The 16,451-nt window shown below is 43.7% G+C and overlaps 1 protein-coding gene across 3 annotated transcripts in view; it reads right to left on the reverse strand.

Annotated features, from left to right (window-relative positions):
- Positions 1–16,451, reverse strand: part of LOC139242811 (TBC1 domain family member 1-like) — a 428,759-nt gene that overhangs the window by 227,012 nt on the left and 185,296 nt on the right. For all 3 annotated transcript variants that reach the window (XM_070870508.1, XM_070870511.1, XM_070870517.1), the window contains exons 3-6: positions 16,025–16,114; positions 12,664–12,768; positions 1,779–1,911; positions 106–197 (exon numbers count right to left, since the gene is read on the reverse strand). In XM_070870508.1, the coding sequence (XP_070726609.1) occupies positions 106–197; positions 1,779–1,911; positions 12,664–12,768; positions 16,025–16,114 (420 nt within the window). The remainder of the gene's footprint in view (positions 1–105; positions 198–1,778; positions 1,912–12,663; positions 12,769–16,024; positions 16,115–16,451) is intronic.

Raw genomic sequence — 16,451 nt, forward strand, 5'->3', positions numbered from 1 at the left:
ACACTAAAATACAAATCCTTTTCTTATGCATTTATCATTTCAACACTGAAAAATTCTAAAGTTTCCATTTCACATTTATGCTTAATAAATAGAACGTAAAATTACCTGAACCCCCTCGAAGATTGATCCTTGATCTTTGTTGTTAAATGTTGACAAGTGTTTTTGAATTTCCACCTTTCCTTTTGAAGGGTGTAGGCCTGGCAGAGAGTGAAAAATGAAACAGTAAATCACGAGAATGCAATTCAATAAGTTTTATTTCTAGCACTGAATTATCTCTTTTTGACACAGCAAAAAGATTTCTTTATAGTGTTACACGCCTTCTTTCAGCATGATTTTATCCTTTGAATCCAGTTCAACTTCAACTCACAAATGAATGAGCTGTCATTACAGATAGGGCAGTAAGGAGCAAGAAGAGGGCGTGGAAACATCATAACTGTTAATGGGCCAATGCATTGCAGACTTCTTACCCCTCCCTGATTTGGACCATAGCCTATTCATTAGTATGAAGTTGAACAGCAAGAAGTCAACAAAATGCACCGGAATTTGTCTTCGGCATCCTTTTTGAGAACTTCTGAAGCGTTTCCACATGAAGCTTGAAGACGACAAATATTTTGTTATTCTCCGATGTGGGTGGAATTTAATGCTGTCATCGGTGCTTGAATAACCTCATTCCAACAGTACGACTAGCACTGCTGCAAAAAATTCCCTATTCTCTTCCTACCTATCCTCTATTGATAAAAAGCCCCCATCATGGGGAGGCTGTGAAACCAATGAATCGACAACAGTTCATCTTTCTCCACTGGTACTAACAGAAGCACAAATACAAGCTTGAGGTTGCTTCTCCCACGACTATTGAAAAATCTGCCTATCATTATCATTCATACAATAGAAATTCAGAAAAGCAGGTAATATTTTCTGTTTTAAAAAGGCCAAATACTTACTATCCTCTATATATTGTCAGTGGCATCCAAATAAATAGCCTGGACATGTATTTTCATTAAGTTATTTCCAGGAGAAAGTATGAAGAAAAACTGCTGTAGGAGTAACGTCTAAACTGTCTAAAAGTGGAACATCCAGTCAAACACGTATCTACATTTTAATCTTCTACAATGTGGAGCGTTACGTTTCCCCTAATGAGCACATCTCAACCTTTGTGTGCGAAGTAGAGGCAGAAATGGAAGGGAGAGAGACAAGAAGTAGTTTGGGAGGTGTGGCTGGAAGAAATTCTAACAGCTGTGCTGCTAGAGTGAATATTTTCATTGACAGTTATAAAATGTTTCCATTATAGTTCTAAATTCTGATAATCCTGAAATAATAAGAGAACTGCTTTTAGCATTTAGTCACATACAGACATGGGGGAAACTTAGTACTAGTCTGTAACAGGCATTGACCCTTCATCAGAACTGGTTCTGACGAAGGGTCATCAACCTGAAACGTTAACTCTGTTTCTCTCCCCACAGATGCTGCCTGACCTGCTGAGTATTTGTAGCATTTTCTGTTTTTATTTCAGATGTTCAGCATCCGCGGTATTTTGCTTTTGTATAACAGGCATTGTTTGGTAAACCTGGAGGCACTGACTTAACCAAGAACAAATGAAAAAGAAACATCATTCAGAGAGCAATTGTATTTTTGAGGTGAAGTGCTTTGTAAACTAATGCAAGTGGTATGGAGTGTGTTACATGTATACACACATGCATGTGATGGAGGCAGCAAAGCAGCAGTTGCATGGGGAAAAACAGAAAATCAAAAATGGTGATAAAGGTTTTTAAACACACTACCTTCTATCTTTTCACATAATTTGTGAAGGCAATTCATTGGACAGCCCTCACACAGTTGAGCTTGGATCTTCATGTTTTGGTGGACAGCAGCTGCAGTGAACGCTTGCTTCAATGTCAACATGATTTCATCAACCTGCGGAAAAAAGAACTGTGAATGGTTTCTGTGGAAAACGGAAATGGGACAGATCCACAGTAACCTCATTCCACCCAATGTGTGACAAGATGTTATTAATGAAATATGGTGAAAATACGGTGCACTCTTCTGGAGTCTCAGATGATAAATTATTTCTCATGGATAGCCGCACCACCATAAACATTTTAATAGAGCTGGGTCTTAAAATTGGTTCTCAACAGATAGCCCATTTAAAAATTCTGGCCATCAAGGTTTCAGTAGTGAGGAATTCTCCTCTCTCTCCCATTTCATGCAGCAAACTTTAAAAAAGACTAAATAACTTTTTGTAAATACATCGGCCACAATGGTTTAGAAACACTTTGGGCTGGATTTTCGGCTTTTTGTGATTTCGCCCGTTTCTGGGCACAAATCGCAGCGAAATCAAAAATTTAGCGGCAGGCTAGCGTTAGCGCCAGATCGTGTAACTTTTGCGAAATGCAAGTTCACAAGGAGCATTAACGTTAACTCCGGCGTTGCACCACAGAATGTGTGCACCGGAGCCAAAAGTTCCGGTGCTAAAAAAAAAATCACCCGTTCTGTGCATGCGCAAATTTTTTTTTTTCCCCCCCGTGCTTCTGGTCTGCTGTCCAATTGCAAATACTAATGCAGGGAGCGACCGTGCGCATGCGCAATACACCCGGGACTCAACCAACTATTTTAAAATTGGATTTTGATCATGGAGGGGGTGGATTGTAGTCAGCGTACCAGGCGATTTAACCAAGAGGCTAACCAAGCTCTTGTGGGGGCTGCGGAGGGGAGATGGCAGGAACTACACAGGAGGGGTGGATCTAGACCCCTGCCAGCCATTTGTAACAGAATCAGGAGGGAAATTGCTAAGGAGGTGGCCAGGAGTGGAAAGCAGTGCCGGAAAAAGTTTAATGATCTTTGTAGGGTTGTTAGACTGAGTACAATTTTTATTGATGCACTCCTTTATTACTTAAATTATAAATTTGACACTCTATTTTTACTCATGCTGTTGCTGTCTCTCAGCACTCTGGGTTGCCTCCTAAAATGCATGACACATAAGTAGGCTTAGTGTGGCACCCTATTTGTCATGAATGATCTTTACACATTATTAAGATTGCTTTCTGAGATCTCACAAGACGTTTCCACACTTTGATGTCCTTCTGATGAACCACGTGAAACTTCCAAGGCCATTAAACAGAGGACTGTATTACATTCAGACAGTATGGTATAAGTGCTTTGGTGGCTATCTGTATGTGCCACAAGACAGATGGATCCTCTGGTAACCATTCCCATTTTCATCTTTGCAGGCAAAGAAGTCCCATAACTGCCATGAGCAGGTGAGGACAAGCGGTGGTCCGCCTCGGACCCTGCCACTCACTGACCTCGAGGAATGAGTGGCAGGTCTCACGGTATCTCAGGTCGGGCAACTGCCACTGAGGGTGCTGACCCCTGCTTGGATACGGAGGGCAAGTCCTACACACTCCCTGGGCTGGGTTCGGCAATGTGATGCAGTGCCTGTGGTCTAGGGTTGGGGCAATGTGATGCAGTGTCTCTGGACTACATATAATGGAGTAGCGGCGGTCCTTCAAATGAGCCTGTGCTATGTGACCTTCCTCATGTCACCCTGCCCCCTCCCCTGCTGCTAACCACTCATCTGTTGCTTTCTACATCCAGATGACCAGCCACAGCCGCAGCATCCCTCAAATCAACCCTTCACGTCAGGCCATTATGTGGAGGAGGAGGAAGAGGAAGAGGATGAGTTCCAAGATCAGCCGACTTCTGGCACATACAATCTACCCCTCTTTTTCCAGCAGCAATCACCTTGTCGGAGGACGATGATATAACTTTCTCGGGGTTTGACACCTCCGAGGCTCCTGGGACTAGTGGCGTGCAGCAATACAGTTCTGGGATTGAATCCCGTCGGCCATCTCTCCAGATGGTGAGTCGGCAAAGTCGCTCTGTTGACAGACAGGCAGACGTGGAACTGGACATGGTGGGACTGTCCGGGGAGAGCATCCAGCTCACCCATCAGCTCCTTGATGTCTTGGGTAGGATTCCCGTGACCATCGAGAATCTCACTGCGACCATTATGGAGTTAGGGTTGCATATTGTCGGTGCGAGTCGTGAAACCTGCGAGGCCATCAGTGCCCACATGAGGCTGGTGGCCTCCAGCAGCGACAGTGGTGTCCCGGAGAGTGTGGTGTGAATCCTTGCCGAATATGGTGCATCACAGGCACAAGCTCGGTTTCAGCTTGGGCAGGTGATGCAGTTCATAAAGCCTTCAGCAATACTCTCTGCGTTCCCCAGTGTCACACCCAGACCCACACCAGCTGTGATTGTCGACGCGGATGAAGAGGCTCGCCAGTCAGAAGTCGCGTCTTCCACGCCATGAGCTGGCCCAGTGCATCCCCAGACGGCATCTCCAATATCTCTCCCCGCAACACAGCTGCGCTCTAGCAACTTTGCTGCACGCCAGCCTGGTGCCACTTTGGGTAAGAGAAGCAGGCGAGAGAGGAGGATAATGGTAAGGGGGCGGGGGCCGGGGAGTGCCAGTGGTGAACGATAATGTTGTTGTTGAATAATCACACTGCTGGATGCAGATAATGTGTTATTTTATTAAAGATTCAAAGTTTCAAAATTAAGTTTACAAAGTTATAAAAGTTTACAATGTTTCATAAATTCTTTTGTTCATCTTAACCATTCCTGTGTAGTGTCTCATTTGCAGAATAAGAGGGGGAATAGTCAACATGGTGGGACAGAATGGTCAGGCAACGGTCAAATATGCCGTTCACTCTTCAAGCAAAGTATTCAATTATGAACTGCTGACGCAAGGCTTTTGCAGCGGCGAAAGCTCCACGAGGCATCCCCTGTGGTTGTGGTGGTGGTGGCATGGGTTCCTCGTCAGGCTCCTCTTCCTCCTCCTCTCCTCTCTCTTGAGGTGGTCCTGCAATCCCCATTGGAAAATCCTGTCCCCTCATGATAGCTAAGTTGTGTACCATGCAGCACATCACAATGAACTCAGAGACCTGCTGAGGGGAGTATTGCAGGCAGCCTCCAGAGTGATCCAGGCATTGGAAGCGCTGCTTCAGCACTCCAATTGTCTGTTCGACGATGTCACATGTGGCTGTATGGCTCTCATTATAGCGATGTTCGGCTTCTGTCTGAGTGTTGCAGAGGGGTTCATGAGCCAGATGGAGAGGCCGTAACCTTTGTCCCCCAGCATCCAGCTCCGGCCTTATGGTTGATACTGGAACATGTGTGAGACACTGCTCTCTCGCAAGATGAAAGCATCATGGATGTGACTGCGATGATACGCTGAGAATAGTCACAGATGATCTGTATGTTCAGGGAGTGGAATCCCTTTCGCTTTTGGTAAACCTCTGGATTGTGTAAAAATACGCACAGGGTGATGTGCATACAGTCAATAACACCCCGAACCTTGGGGAAGCCAGCAAATCATCCAAAACCTACAGCCCTCTGATTTGGGGTCTCCTTGGTCATTGGGAAGTTTATGAAGTCCATCCTGCGTGCGTACAGCGCAGTAGTCACCGAGCGAATGCAGCAATGTGTAGCATGTTGAGAGATGGAGTATATGTCCCCCGCTGATGGCTGAAAGGAGTCGGAGGCATAGAAGGCAAGTGCCGCAGTCACCTTCACCTCGACGGGCAGTGCAGTCCTGTTGCCGTTGGTAGGCTATAGGTCTTCCTTTACGAGCTGACATATCTCGGTCAGCACTTCTTTTCAGAAGTTCAGCCTTCTAACGCACTATGCCTCAAAGAGCTGCAGGTATGAGCGCTGTTCCCTGTAAACCCATGGGGGATAAGGCCTCCTCCCAACACGTCTGCGACCGATTAAGTTCAAAATGATCATCAATAAGCCTTCGTCCAGCTCGACGCTGTATACATATAGCAGCCAGGATTAATGGCGGACATAGAATGGCATTCATCTTTTAAAATGTCCCTAAATGTAGCTAAAGTAAATGTTGGTCCCTTGGAGGAGGAGACTGGGGAATTAATATTGGATAACAGGGAACAAGCAGAGACATTGAACACATATTTTGTATCAGTCTTCGTGGTAGAAGACACTAAAAACATCCCAATAGTGAATAATCAAGGGGCTACAGGGAGGAAGGAACTTAATGCAATCACTATCACTAATGAAGTAGTACTCGGTAAAATAATGGGACTGAAGGCAGACAAGTCCCCTGGACCTGATGGTTTACATCCTAGGGTCTTAAAAGAAGTGGCTGCAGATATAGTGGATGAATTGGTTATAATCTTCCAAAATTCCCTGAATTCTGGGGCGTTCCCAGCGGATTGGAAAACCGCAAATGTAACACCCCTATTTAAAAAAGGAGGCAGACAAAAAGCAGTAAACTAAAGACCAGTTAGCCTAACATCTGTCATTGGAAAAATGCTGGAATCCATTATTAAGGAAGCAGTAGCGAGACATTTGGAAAAGCATAATTCAATCAAGCAGAGTCAGCATGGTTTTATGAAAGGAAAATCATGTTTAACAAATTTGCTGGAGTACTTTGAGGATGTAATGAGCAGGGTGGATAAGGGGGAACCAGTGGATATGGTGTATTTAGATTTCCAGAAGGCATCTGATAACATGCCACATAAAAGGTTACTGCACAAGATAAAAGTTCACAGGATTGGGGGTAATATATTAGCATGGATATAAGATTGGCTAACTAACAGAAAACAGAGATTCGGGATAAATGGGTCATTTTCCAGTTGGCAAACAGTAACTAGTGGGGTGCCACACAGATCGGTGCTGGGTCCTGAATTCTTTACAATCTATGTTAATGACTTAGATGAAGGGACAGAGTGTAATGTAGCCAAGTTTGCTGATGATACAAATATGGGTGGGAAAACAAATTGTGAGGAAGATATAAAAGAATCTACAAAGGGATATAGACAGGCTAAGTGAATCTGCCAAAATTTTGCCCATGGAGTATAATGTGAGAAAATGTGAGGTTATCCACTTTGGCAGAAAAAATAGAAAAGGAAATTATAATTTAAATGGAGAAAAATTGCAAAGTGCAGCAGTACAGAGGGACCTGGGGTCCTTGTGAAACACAAAAAGTTAGTATGCAGGTACAGCAAGTAATCAGGAAGGCAAATGGAATGTTGGCCTTTATTGCAAGGGGGATGGAGTATAAAAGCAGATTAGTCCTGCTACAACTGTACAGGGTATTGGTGAGGCCACACCTAGAGTACGGTGCAAGGGGTATCGCAGTTGTGTGAGGCGGACTGGTTGGGCTGGGTGCTCTTTGTCTTTCCGTTATTGTTCATAGGTTTATATGTAACCTTCAGGGCTGCTGACCAAGAACCATGCGGCTCTTTGTCGGCCGGTGTGGACACAGTGGGCCGAAATTGCTACCTTCTGCGCTGTAAATTTCTATGTTTCTATGAGCGGGTTGACTTATGAGGATAGGTTGAGTAAGTTGGGCCTATACACATTAGCGTTCAGAAGAAGGAGAGGTGATCTTATCGAAATACAAGATAATGAGGGGGCTCGACAAGGTGAATGCAGAGAGGATATTTCCACTCATAGGGGAAACTAAAACTAGGGGACAGAGTCTCAGAATAAGGGGCCGCCCATTTAAAACTGAGATGAGGAGGAATTTCTTCTCTGAGGGTTGTAAATCTATGGAATTCTCTGCCCCAGAGAGCTGTGGAGGCTAGGTCATTGAATATATTTAAGGCGGAGATAGACAGATTTTTGAGTGATAAGGGAATAAAGGATTATTGGGAGCGGTCAGGGAAGTGGAGCCGAGTCCATGATCAGATCAGCCATGATCTTATTAAATGGCAGAGCAAGCTCGAGGGGCCAGGTGGCCTACTCCTGCTCCTATTTCTTATGTTCTTATGTTTGCGTCCAAAAGAACCAGCTTAATTTTAAAAACATGTTTATTTGCAACAACAAAAGCTCTGATTGGTCCCCTTGGATGAAAAGTCCGGATTGTTGATTGGTCCTCTTTGAGGATAAGACACACCCAGCGGTTTCTCTGGTATGTGCAATTAGATCTTCCCTGCCTATGTAATATTATTTTCAAAATATAAATGTGCCAAACAGAACAGAGCTCACTTGGAACAGACAGGGCTCACCCTCATGGGTTAAGACCATCCCCCACCCCAACCAAGGGGTCAATGGGGTCAATTTTCCCCTCGGGGCCCCCAACTGGTGCAAGAGCGAGTGTACAAGTGCCAACAGAGGTCTAAAATGGCAGAAGGAGCAGCTTTAGTGCATTTGCTCGGGAAAAGCACCAGATTTCAGAAGCTTCCGTGGATGTTCTGTTTGTGGAAATAAAGGCAAGGAGTTCAGGTTTCTCTTTTTAAAATTTATTTCAAATTGACTTCTCATGCAACAATTTAATGACATCTATGCCACAGTCTTTCATTGTTAATTTTTGACTGCCTGAGAACACCGCACCGATCCTTTAGACTCGACCTTTGGTCTTGTGCTAATGTTACCGCCGGAAAGAGCGTGTTGCATGGGAGCTTGTGCTATCCGCTCATTTACAACCAGCAGGCCGCACCAAAATACCACTGCTGCCCGTGTTCTTTTTGCGGGCGGTCGTTAACCTTGGCCCATGGTGGCACAGCCCGTTTTCAGGCTTAATTGAATTTCTAGGCCTCGATTTTTGACATACATGACAAGAAGCTCCAGAAGGTGGCAGTGCAGGCAGAATGGAGGGAGCTGGCACAGTCAGTTAGTATTGATTCATTCAAATGTAAATTAAATAAGAATTCCTTCAAATAATAGCATTTTGGGATACATTGAGAGTAATTTGGGACATGACATATAGTAAGTGTAGCATGCTTGGGAGGAACATGTGACTTGGACCTATGGTTCCCAAAGCTTTCCACCACTGGGGTTTTCCTTGACTCATGCCTGCATCTGTTGTAGACTAATAGATAGAAATTGATTGCTATGAATAGTCAACAACTCCATTATCATTGTATCATGCAACTACCAGGATGGAGGTAGATGAATTTGATGGGTGCTGCTGAAACCCTCATCCATGCCTTTGTTACCTCTAGACTGGGCTATTCCAACACACTCCTAGCTGACCTCCCACATTCTACTCAAAGTAAACTAGAGATAATCCAAAACTCAGCTGCCCGTGTCCTAAGTCGCACCAAGTCCTGCTCACCCGTCACCCCTGTGCTCGCTGACTTACATTGGCTGCCGGTTAAGCAACACCTTGATTTCAAAATTCTCATCCTTGTTTTCAAATCCCTCCATGGCCTCGCCACCTCCCTATCTCTGTAATCTCCTCCAGCCCCACAACCACCCGAAATGTCTGCGCTCCTCTAATTTTGTCCTTTTGAGCATCCCTGATTAAAATCACTCAGCCATTGGTGGTCGTGCCTTCTGTTTCACCAAGCCCTGGAATTTCCTGCCTAAATCCCCGCCTCTCTAACTCTCTTTCCTCCATCAAGATACTCCTTAAAACCCACCTCTTTGACTAAGCTTTTGGTCGCCTGCCCTAATTTCTTCTTATGCGGCTCAGATTTTCTATCTCATAATACTCCTGAAGTGCCTTGGGACGTTTCACTACGTTAAAGGCGCTATATAAATACAATTTGTTGTTGTTGTTGGTCTTTTTTTTTCTAGCAATTCCCATGACAGCAGCTTCAATGAGCAGAGTGTCATCTCATCCCTGAGGCTCCAGCAGCAATGTCCCAACCACCCAGCTCTAACTTCCTGTCAAATAGAACTTTTCATAACGCAGTGCATTGTAGCCATAAAGTTAATGAAACACAACCTTTGAGCTGATACCACAGTCCCAAAGTACAGTGTAAGTGAATGTATTTGTTTACAGAACCAGATCATATAGAATCATAGAATGTTTACAGCAAAAAAGGCAGCCATTCGGCCCATCAAGCCTGTGCAAGCTCTCTGCAAAAGCACTTCAGCTAGTCCCATTCCCCCGCCCTTTCCCCAATGCCCTGCAATTTTTATTCCTTCAGGTACTTATCTAATTCCCTTTTGAAAGTCACAATTGAATCTGCCTCCACCACCATTCCAGATCCTAACCACTCACAGCGTAAAAAACGTTTTTCCTCATGTCATCTTTGGTTTTTCTGCAAATCACCTTAAATCTGTGTACCCTGGTTCTCAACCCTTCCACCAATGGGAACAGTTTCTCTCTATCTACTCTGTCTAGAACCCTCATGATTTTGAACACCTCTATCAAATCTCCTCTCAACCTTCGCTGCTCTAAGAACAACCTCAGCTTCTCCAGTCTACTATCCCTGGAACCATTCTTATAAATCTTTTCTGCATCCTCTCGAAGGTCTTCACATCCTTCCTATAGTGTGGTGCCCAGAATTGGGCACAATACTCCAGTTGAGGTCGGACCAATATTTAATAAAGGTTCATCATAATTTTCTTGCTTTTGTATTCTATGCCTCTATTCGTGATAACTTCCATGTTGATCTGCTTGTTGACAGCATCCTCACAGTCCTGGTGGTAATTCTGACGCACTTGTGAAGCCATCTTAATATTTTATTTACGTACTCTATGTCTCTATTTATGAAGCCCAGTATCCATATGCTTTTCTAACTGCTTTCTCAACCTGCCCTACCACCTTCAACGATTTGTGCACATATACCCCCAGGTCTCTCTGTTCATGCACCCCCTTTAGAATTGTACCCTTTAGTTTATATTGCCTCTCCTAATTCCTCCCACCAAAATATATCACTTTGAACTTTTCAGCGTTAAATTTCATCTGCCACGTGTCCACCCATTCCACCAACCTGTCTATGTCCTCTTGCAGTCTATCACTATCCTCCTTACTGTTCACTATATTTCCAAGTTTTGTATCTTCTGTAAATTTTGAAATTGCGCCCTGTACGCCCAAGTCCAAGTCATTAATATATATCAAGATAAGCAGTGGTCCTAGTACCGGCCCTGGGGAACACCACTGTGTACCTTCCTCCAGTCCGAAAAACAACCGTTCACCACTACTCTCTGTTTCCTCTCACTTAGCCATGCTGCTACTGTCCATTTTATTCCAGGGGCTTCAACTTTGCTGGCAAGCCTATAGGAAATCCATGTACACCACATGAACCACATTGCCCCCATCAACCTTCTCTGTTACCTCTTCAAAAAACTCAATGAAGTTAGTTAAATACAATTTGCCTTTAACAGATCCGTGCTGGCTTTCCTTAATTAATCCACACTTGTCCAAGTGACTTAATTTTGTCTCGGATTATCGTCTCTAAAAGCTTCCCCACTATTGAGGTTAAACTGCCTGGCCAGTAGTTGCTGGGTTTATCTTCACACCCTTTTTTAAACAAGGGTGTAACATTTGCAATTCTCCATTCCTCTGGCACCACCCCTGTATCTAAGGAGGATAGGAAGATTATGACCAGTACCTCCGCAATTTCCACCTTTACTTCCCTCAGCATCCCTTCCAGCCCTGGTGACTTATCAACTTTATATACAGCCAGCCTTTCTAGTATCTCCTCTATATCAATTTGTAGCCCATCCAGCATCTCAACTATCTCCTCTTTCACTATGACTTTGGCAGCAACTTCTTCCTTGGTAACGACGGATGCAAAGTACTTCCCGATGTTGGGGAAGTCCAGAAGCAGGGCACGCAATCTAAGGATCAGGGGTAAGCCATTTAGGACCGAGATGAGGAGAAACTTCTGCACTCAGAGAATTGTGAACCTGTGGAATTCTCTACCACAGAAAGTTGTTGAGGTCAGTTCATTAGATATATTCAAAAGGGAGTTTAGATATGGCCCTTACAGCAAAAGGGATCAAGGGGTATGGAGAGAAAGCAGGAAAGGGGTACTGGAGGTGAATGATCAGCCATGATATTGAATGGTGGTCCAGCTTGAAGGGCCGAATAACCTACTCCTGCACCTATTTTCTATGTTTCTACTCATTTAGTACCTCAGCCACGACTTCTGCCTCCAATATGGTCTCCTTTTTGGTCCCACCATTTACTATTTATATGCCTGTAGAAGTCTTTTGGATTCCCTGTTATGTTAGCTGCCAATCTATTCTCGTACTCTCTCTTTGCTCCTCCTATTTACTTTTTCACTTCCTCTCTGAACTTTCTATATTCAGCCTGGTTCTCACTTATACTCTCAACCTGACATCTCTCATCCACCTTCCCCCCACCCCCCCTCCCCCTTTTCTGCTTCATCTTAATCTCCCAATATATCAAATTAGTATCTTACAATTAAAAAAGTGACTAGATTCCTTCCACTATTGAAGATAGCAACATAAAATAAAGACTAATATAAAAAAGGATACAAATCCTACTTACTCATGAGGATTGACATTGCAATGATGTGCTTTTTAATAACTTAGAAGGTGGGTTTCCCATTTAATAGAATCTGGATTACATTGCTATTTCAATTTTAAAACTCTTGAAAACTATACATTGTAAACAGCATTATTGTACATTAAAAAAACAATTTTATGCTGAAGGTAAGGAATGATGATACTCGAGAATGAGACAAGTTTTCACGTCAAGCACCTCGTTGGTGCCAATCCCAGCTAAGGTGTAGAGTGAAAGCTGGCCTGCTCTGCCAAACAATAGGCTTCAGCACCAACCTCAGAACAGTACTGTACTAGTGTGATGTTTAACCCCAGAACAAAATTTAAAATACACAAGATGGAGATTTGGATGTAACCCATGTATTAGATTAATTTATTGATTTCAGCCAATCTTTAAAGCCTGTATAAATCCAAAGATTGGTATTTACTCACCAAGGCCTCATTCGTACACTGAAACACGTAGCAGACAAAATGGCAGCTTCCACTGTCTGGACTCTCCCTGCAGATGAATCCAAAGTGATCCACATACTTAATTCCCTATTTATAGAGGGGGAGAACATTTCATAAATTAAATTATTTTTCAATACATAATTAAAAATTGACCTATCAACTCTATAGCTTGTACCTTTACACATGTTTTTACAATGTCGGAGAATTGTTGAGCAACTGAAATTTTACTCACTGATCACAAACAGGAGTATTAAGGGGTACGGGGAGTGAGAAGAATGCAATTAGATTAGGTTGTTCACATGGAAAAAATATCACTGGCGCAGTCTCGATGAGCCAAATGGCCTATTTATGTTGTGAAATATTCTATGTTAAGCTTGGATTTTATGTCTTCACGAATGCCATCAATATTGGCCTATTCCAGGGTTTATGGCTAATAAAAAATGTACAGTTCCTAACATAACTTAAGTCAAAGCTACATATTTTTGACATCTAAAAAATGGGAGAGGACAACTTATGTGAGTGCCACTGAGTCATGATACTGAATCCAACTTCTCCAAATACTGATATTGAAGTTTTGTCATGGTCAATAAGGTGTATACTGCAACCCACACATCTCCACAAATTTCACCTCTCCATGTCAATGGCTGCTGAGAGGGTGCATTCAAAAGGACAGTCTAATACACATATCCCAGTGATAGATCCAACCGTTCTGGACAGCAGTCAGGGATACCACAGGGACCACAATGGATAACATCTCCCAAACCCGCGACCTCTACCACCTAGGACAGTAGGCTCATGGGAAAACCATCAGCTCCAAGTTCCCCTCTAAGTCACACACCATTCTGACTTGGAAATATATTGCGGTTCGTTCATCGATGCTGGGTTAAAGTCCTGTAACTCCCTCTCTCCAATAGCACTGTGGGTGTACCTTGACCACACGGATTGCAGTGGTTCAAGAAGGCAGCTTACCACCACCTTCTCAAGGGCAATTATATATGGGCAATAAATGCTGGACTTGCCAGCGACGATCATATTCCAGGAACCAATAAAAAAAAGTTCTAACTCTGTGTCCTGGCCTTGCCCTCTAGAGCAGGAAGGTGTGCCTGCAGCATGCATACTAGCACAATTCTTGCTCTTAGCTGCAAAAAGGTGCATCTTCCATTGTGGCGGAGTGCAGCCCTATCCACAATAAAAAGTTGAAGTACCCGAAGGAAATATTGGGTAATGTTTAACTGGAGAAATACTATGCACGCTGAGGCCCATTCTTGAAGTCACACCAGTGCAACAGCCCTCCACTCCAGAACACCTTTTCAAGAGGAGCATGCAGACTAGCAATTGTGGCCCATCCACAGACAAAGGCATGGATCCCAACCAGAATGACAAATCTGCCAGTGAGAGACTGCAGGTGGTTATAAATTTCTGTTGCCTTCTGAAAATTCAACATGAAGACCCACCAGACCAACAAATTTGAATTAACCTGGGTGTTTGAAATTCTTGATACTTATACCAGTCAAGGATTGAAGCATCCAATTTGTGTGCCTATTTGACTACTTTGCTTCTATAAACAAGATGTAAAAGATGCCAATCTGGAACCAATAGCAGCAGAGTGCAGGTGAGCTTTCCTCTCATAGTTTGTTTAGTTGTAGCATGAACATTGGAGAATGGGAAGCTTTTTGGAATCAAGCTGAATGATGCAAAACACACAGCACAGATTATTCTGAACAGCTATTCATAAACCCAAGATTCAAAATGGCAAGGTGACTTCAGTATAGGAAGATAGATCACAAGCTTCAATATATGAATTGAACATACACTACAAGAAACAGGAAAACCGGCAAGTATCTACTGTAGAAAATAAGATCACTCTAATGTTCAAATTAAATGAAGTAAATCAACCAATACCTAAGCATCCAAAAAAAACCTAGAATTCACATTGTTTTATTTCAAGGACAAGGCAGTCCTTTCTCTACAATCACTGGTCACTCAGGACAACACAGCAATTGCAACTAAGGGAGCAGGGAGCCGGGTTCTCAGCTCCCACCATTGCAGATTTGAATTGGCCGCGACTTGCCTGTGGTAAGGAACTGCAGTACCAACCCACAATGCCCCCATTCCGGACTCTCCTCATTTTCAGTTTAATAAAAAGTTACAAAATTAAAATGCTTTTATGGTCTGTACATTTCTTTAAAAAATTCAGACCAATGCAGAGAGATTGAGTCGCATGATGTTTATGTGGCATGGCACTCGGGGATGAGAGTTTGGAGTGGGACCAGCTGAAGCGCTCATGCAAAGAGCCGGCACAGGTTCTGTGCTGTAACCATTCCATGAGACTGTGGGCCCAAGTTTCCACATGATTTGCGCCTGATTTTTAGGAGCAACTGGTGGAAAACGGACCATCTTAGAAATCGCAATTCTCCACATTTTTTTTTCTGCAGTTCGAGTCAGGTAGTACAGTTCTACTTTGGAACAGAATTTTTTCTTCAAAAGGGGGCGTGTCAGGCCACTGACACCTGATTTCAAAGTTTCCACAGTGAAAACGTACTCCAAACTAACTTAGAATGGAGCAAGTAAAGATTTTTGTAGAACTGAAAAAACCTGTTCTACACATTAAAAAATCAGGCGCAGGTTACACATTAGGCGTCCAGAACGAGGTGGGGGGGGGAGGGGGGGGGGGGAAGGGAAGTCATTAAATTCTACAATAAATCCTTATTTATACTTTTACAAATAAATCCAACCTGAATAAACATTTATAAGCAAAGAAAAGATTAAATAAACCATCTTCCTACCTGTGTGAAAGTGCTTCAGGCACGGAGAATGCTGCAGTCAGCCTGAGGCGCCCGTTCTTCCTGCGGGGGGTGGGGGGAGAGGAGATGCCCGTTCTTTCCCACGGGGGGGGTGGGGAAAGCGCCCGTTCTTCCCGCAGAGGGGGGGGGGGGGGGAGAGGAGGCGCCCGTTCTTCCCGCGGGGGAGGGGGGAAGGAGACAGTGAGAAGGCTGCAAGTGCTGATGGCAATGTGCTTTTATTAAAAAAATGTTCAAAAATTAAACAGCTACAAAGAACTACAAAAATGGCCGAGTGCCAATGTTTTTTTCACACTGCGCGTGCGCGAACGCTCCAACGCACAGCGTTGCCGGCAGGAAAAAAACTAATTTAAATAGTACCCGCCCCCTCCCACTTACAAAATCGGCGCGAGGAGCTGCAGGGCGCTCCAGAATCGCGAGTTTTCTTTTTAGGCGCCGTTTTAGGCACGAAAAACGGGCGCCCAGCTCGGAGGGGCGCCCGTTTTTTATCGTGTGGAAACTTGGGCCCTATGAATCTAAGTGATGAGTATCTTTATACGAACCTGAGAGCAGAAAGAGATTTCTTTGAAGTTTTTCTCAATTGTCACTTTCTTTGTGTCAGGACTTATGAGGTAAACTTCTGACTGGCCAATCTAAAAGAGAAAATATATTTTTGTTGAAAATGAGGGAAAAGGACAACAAATCCAGCTATATCAGTCCAGCACACTTTATGATACTAATGTGCAACATCTAATCCATCACCTTGCTTGAAGCCGGCAGATGCACAAGGCTGGAACATTCCGATACTGGATTATAATGCCATCATGCTGAATTACAGAATATGCACAGATGGCATCAGGATTAAGTTCCGTCATGCTCAACTCGCAATCAGAGACAATCTTTTGACTGCAAGCGAGAGGCTAGCTGGGCAAAGAAAGGGGCTTCAAAAAAGCAAGTAAAACAGAAGGTAATTTACCCACTTCTTCTCAT

Source organism: Pristiophorus japonicus, chromosome 2, assembly GCF_044704955.1.
Source record: "Pristiophorus japonicus isolate sPriJap1 chromosome 2, sPriJap1.hap1, whole genome shotgun sequence".
Classification (NCBI taxonomy): domain Eukaryota; kingdom Metazoa; phylum Chordata; class Chondrichthyes; family Pristiophoridae; genus Pristiophorus; species Pristiophorus japonicus.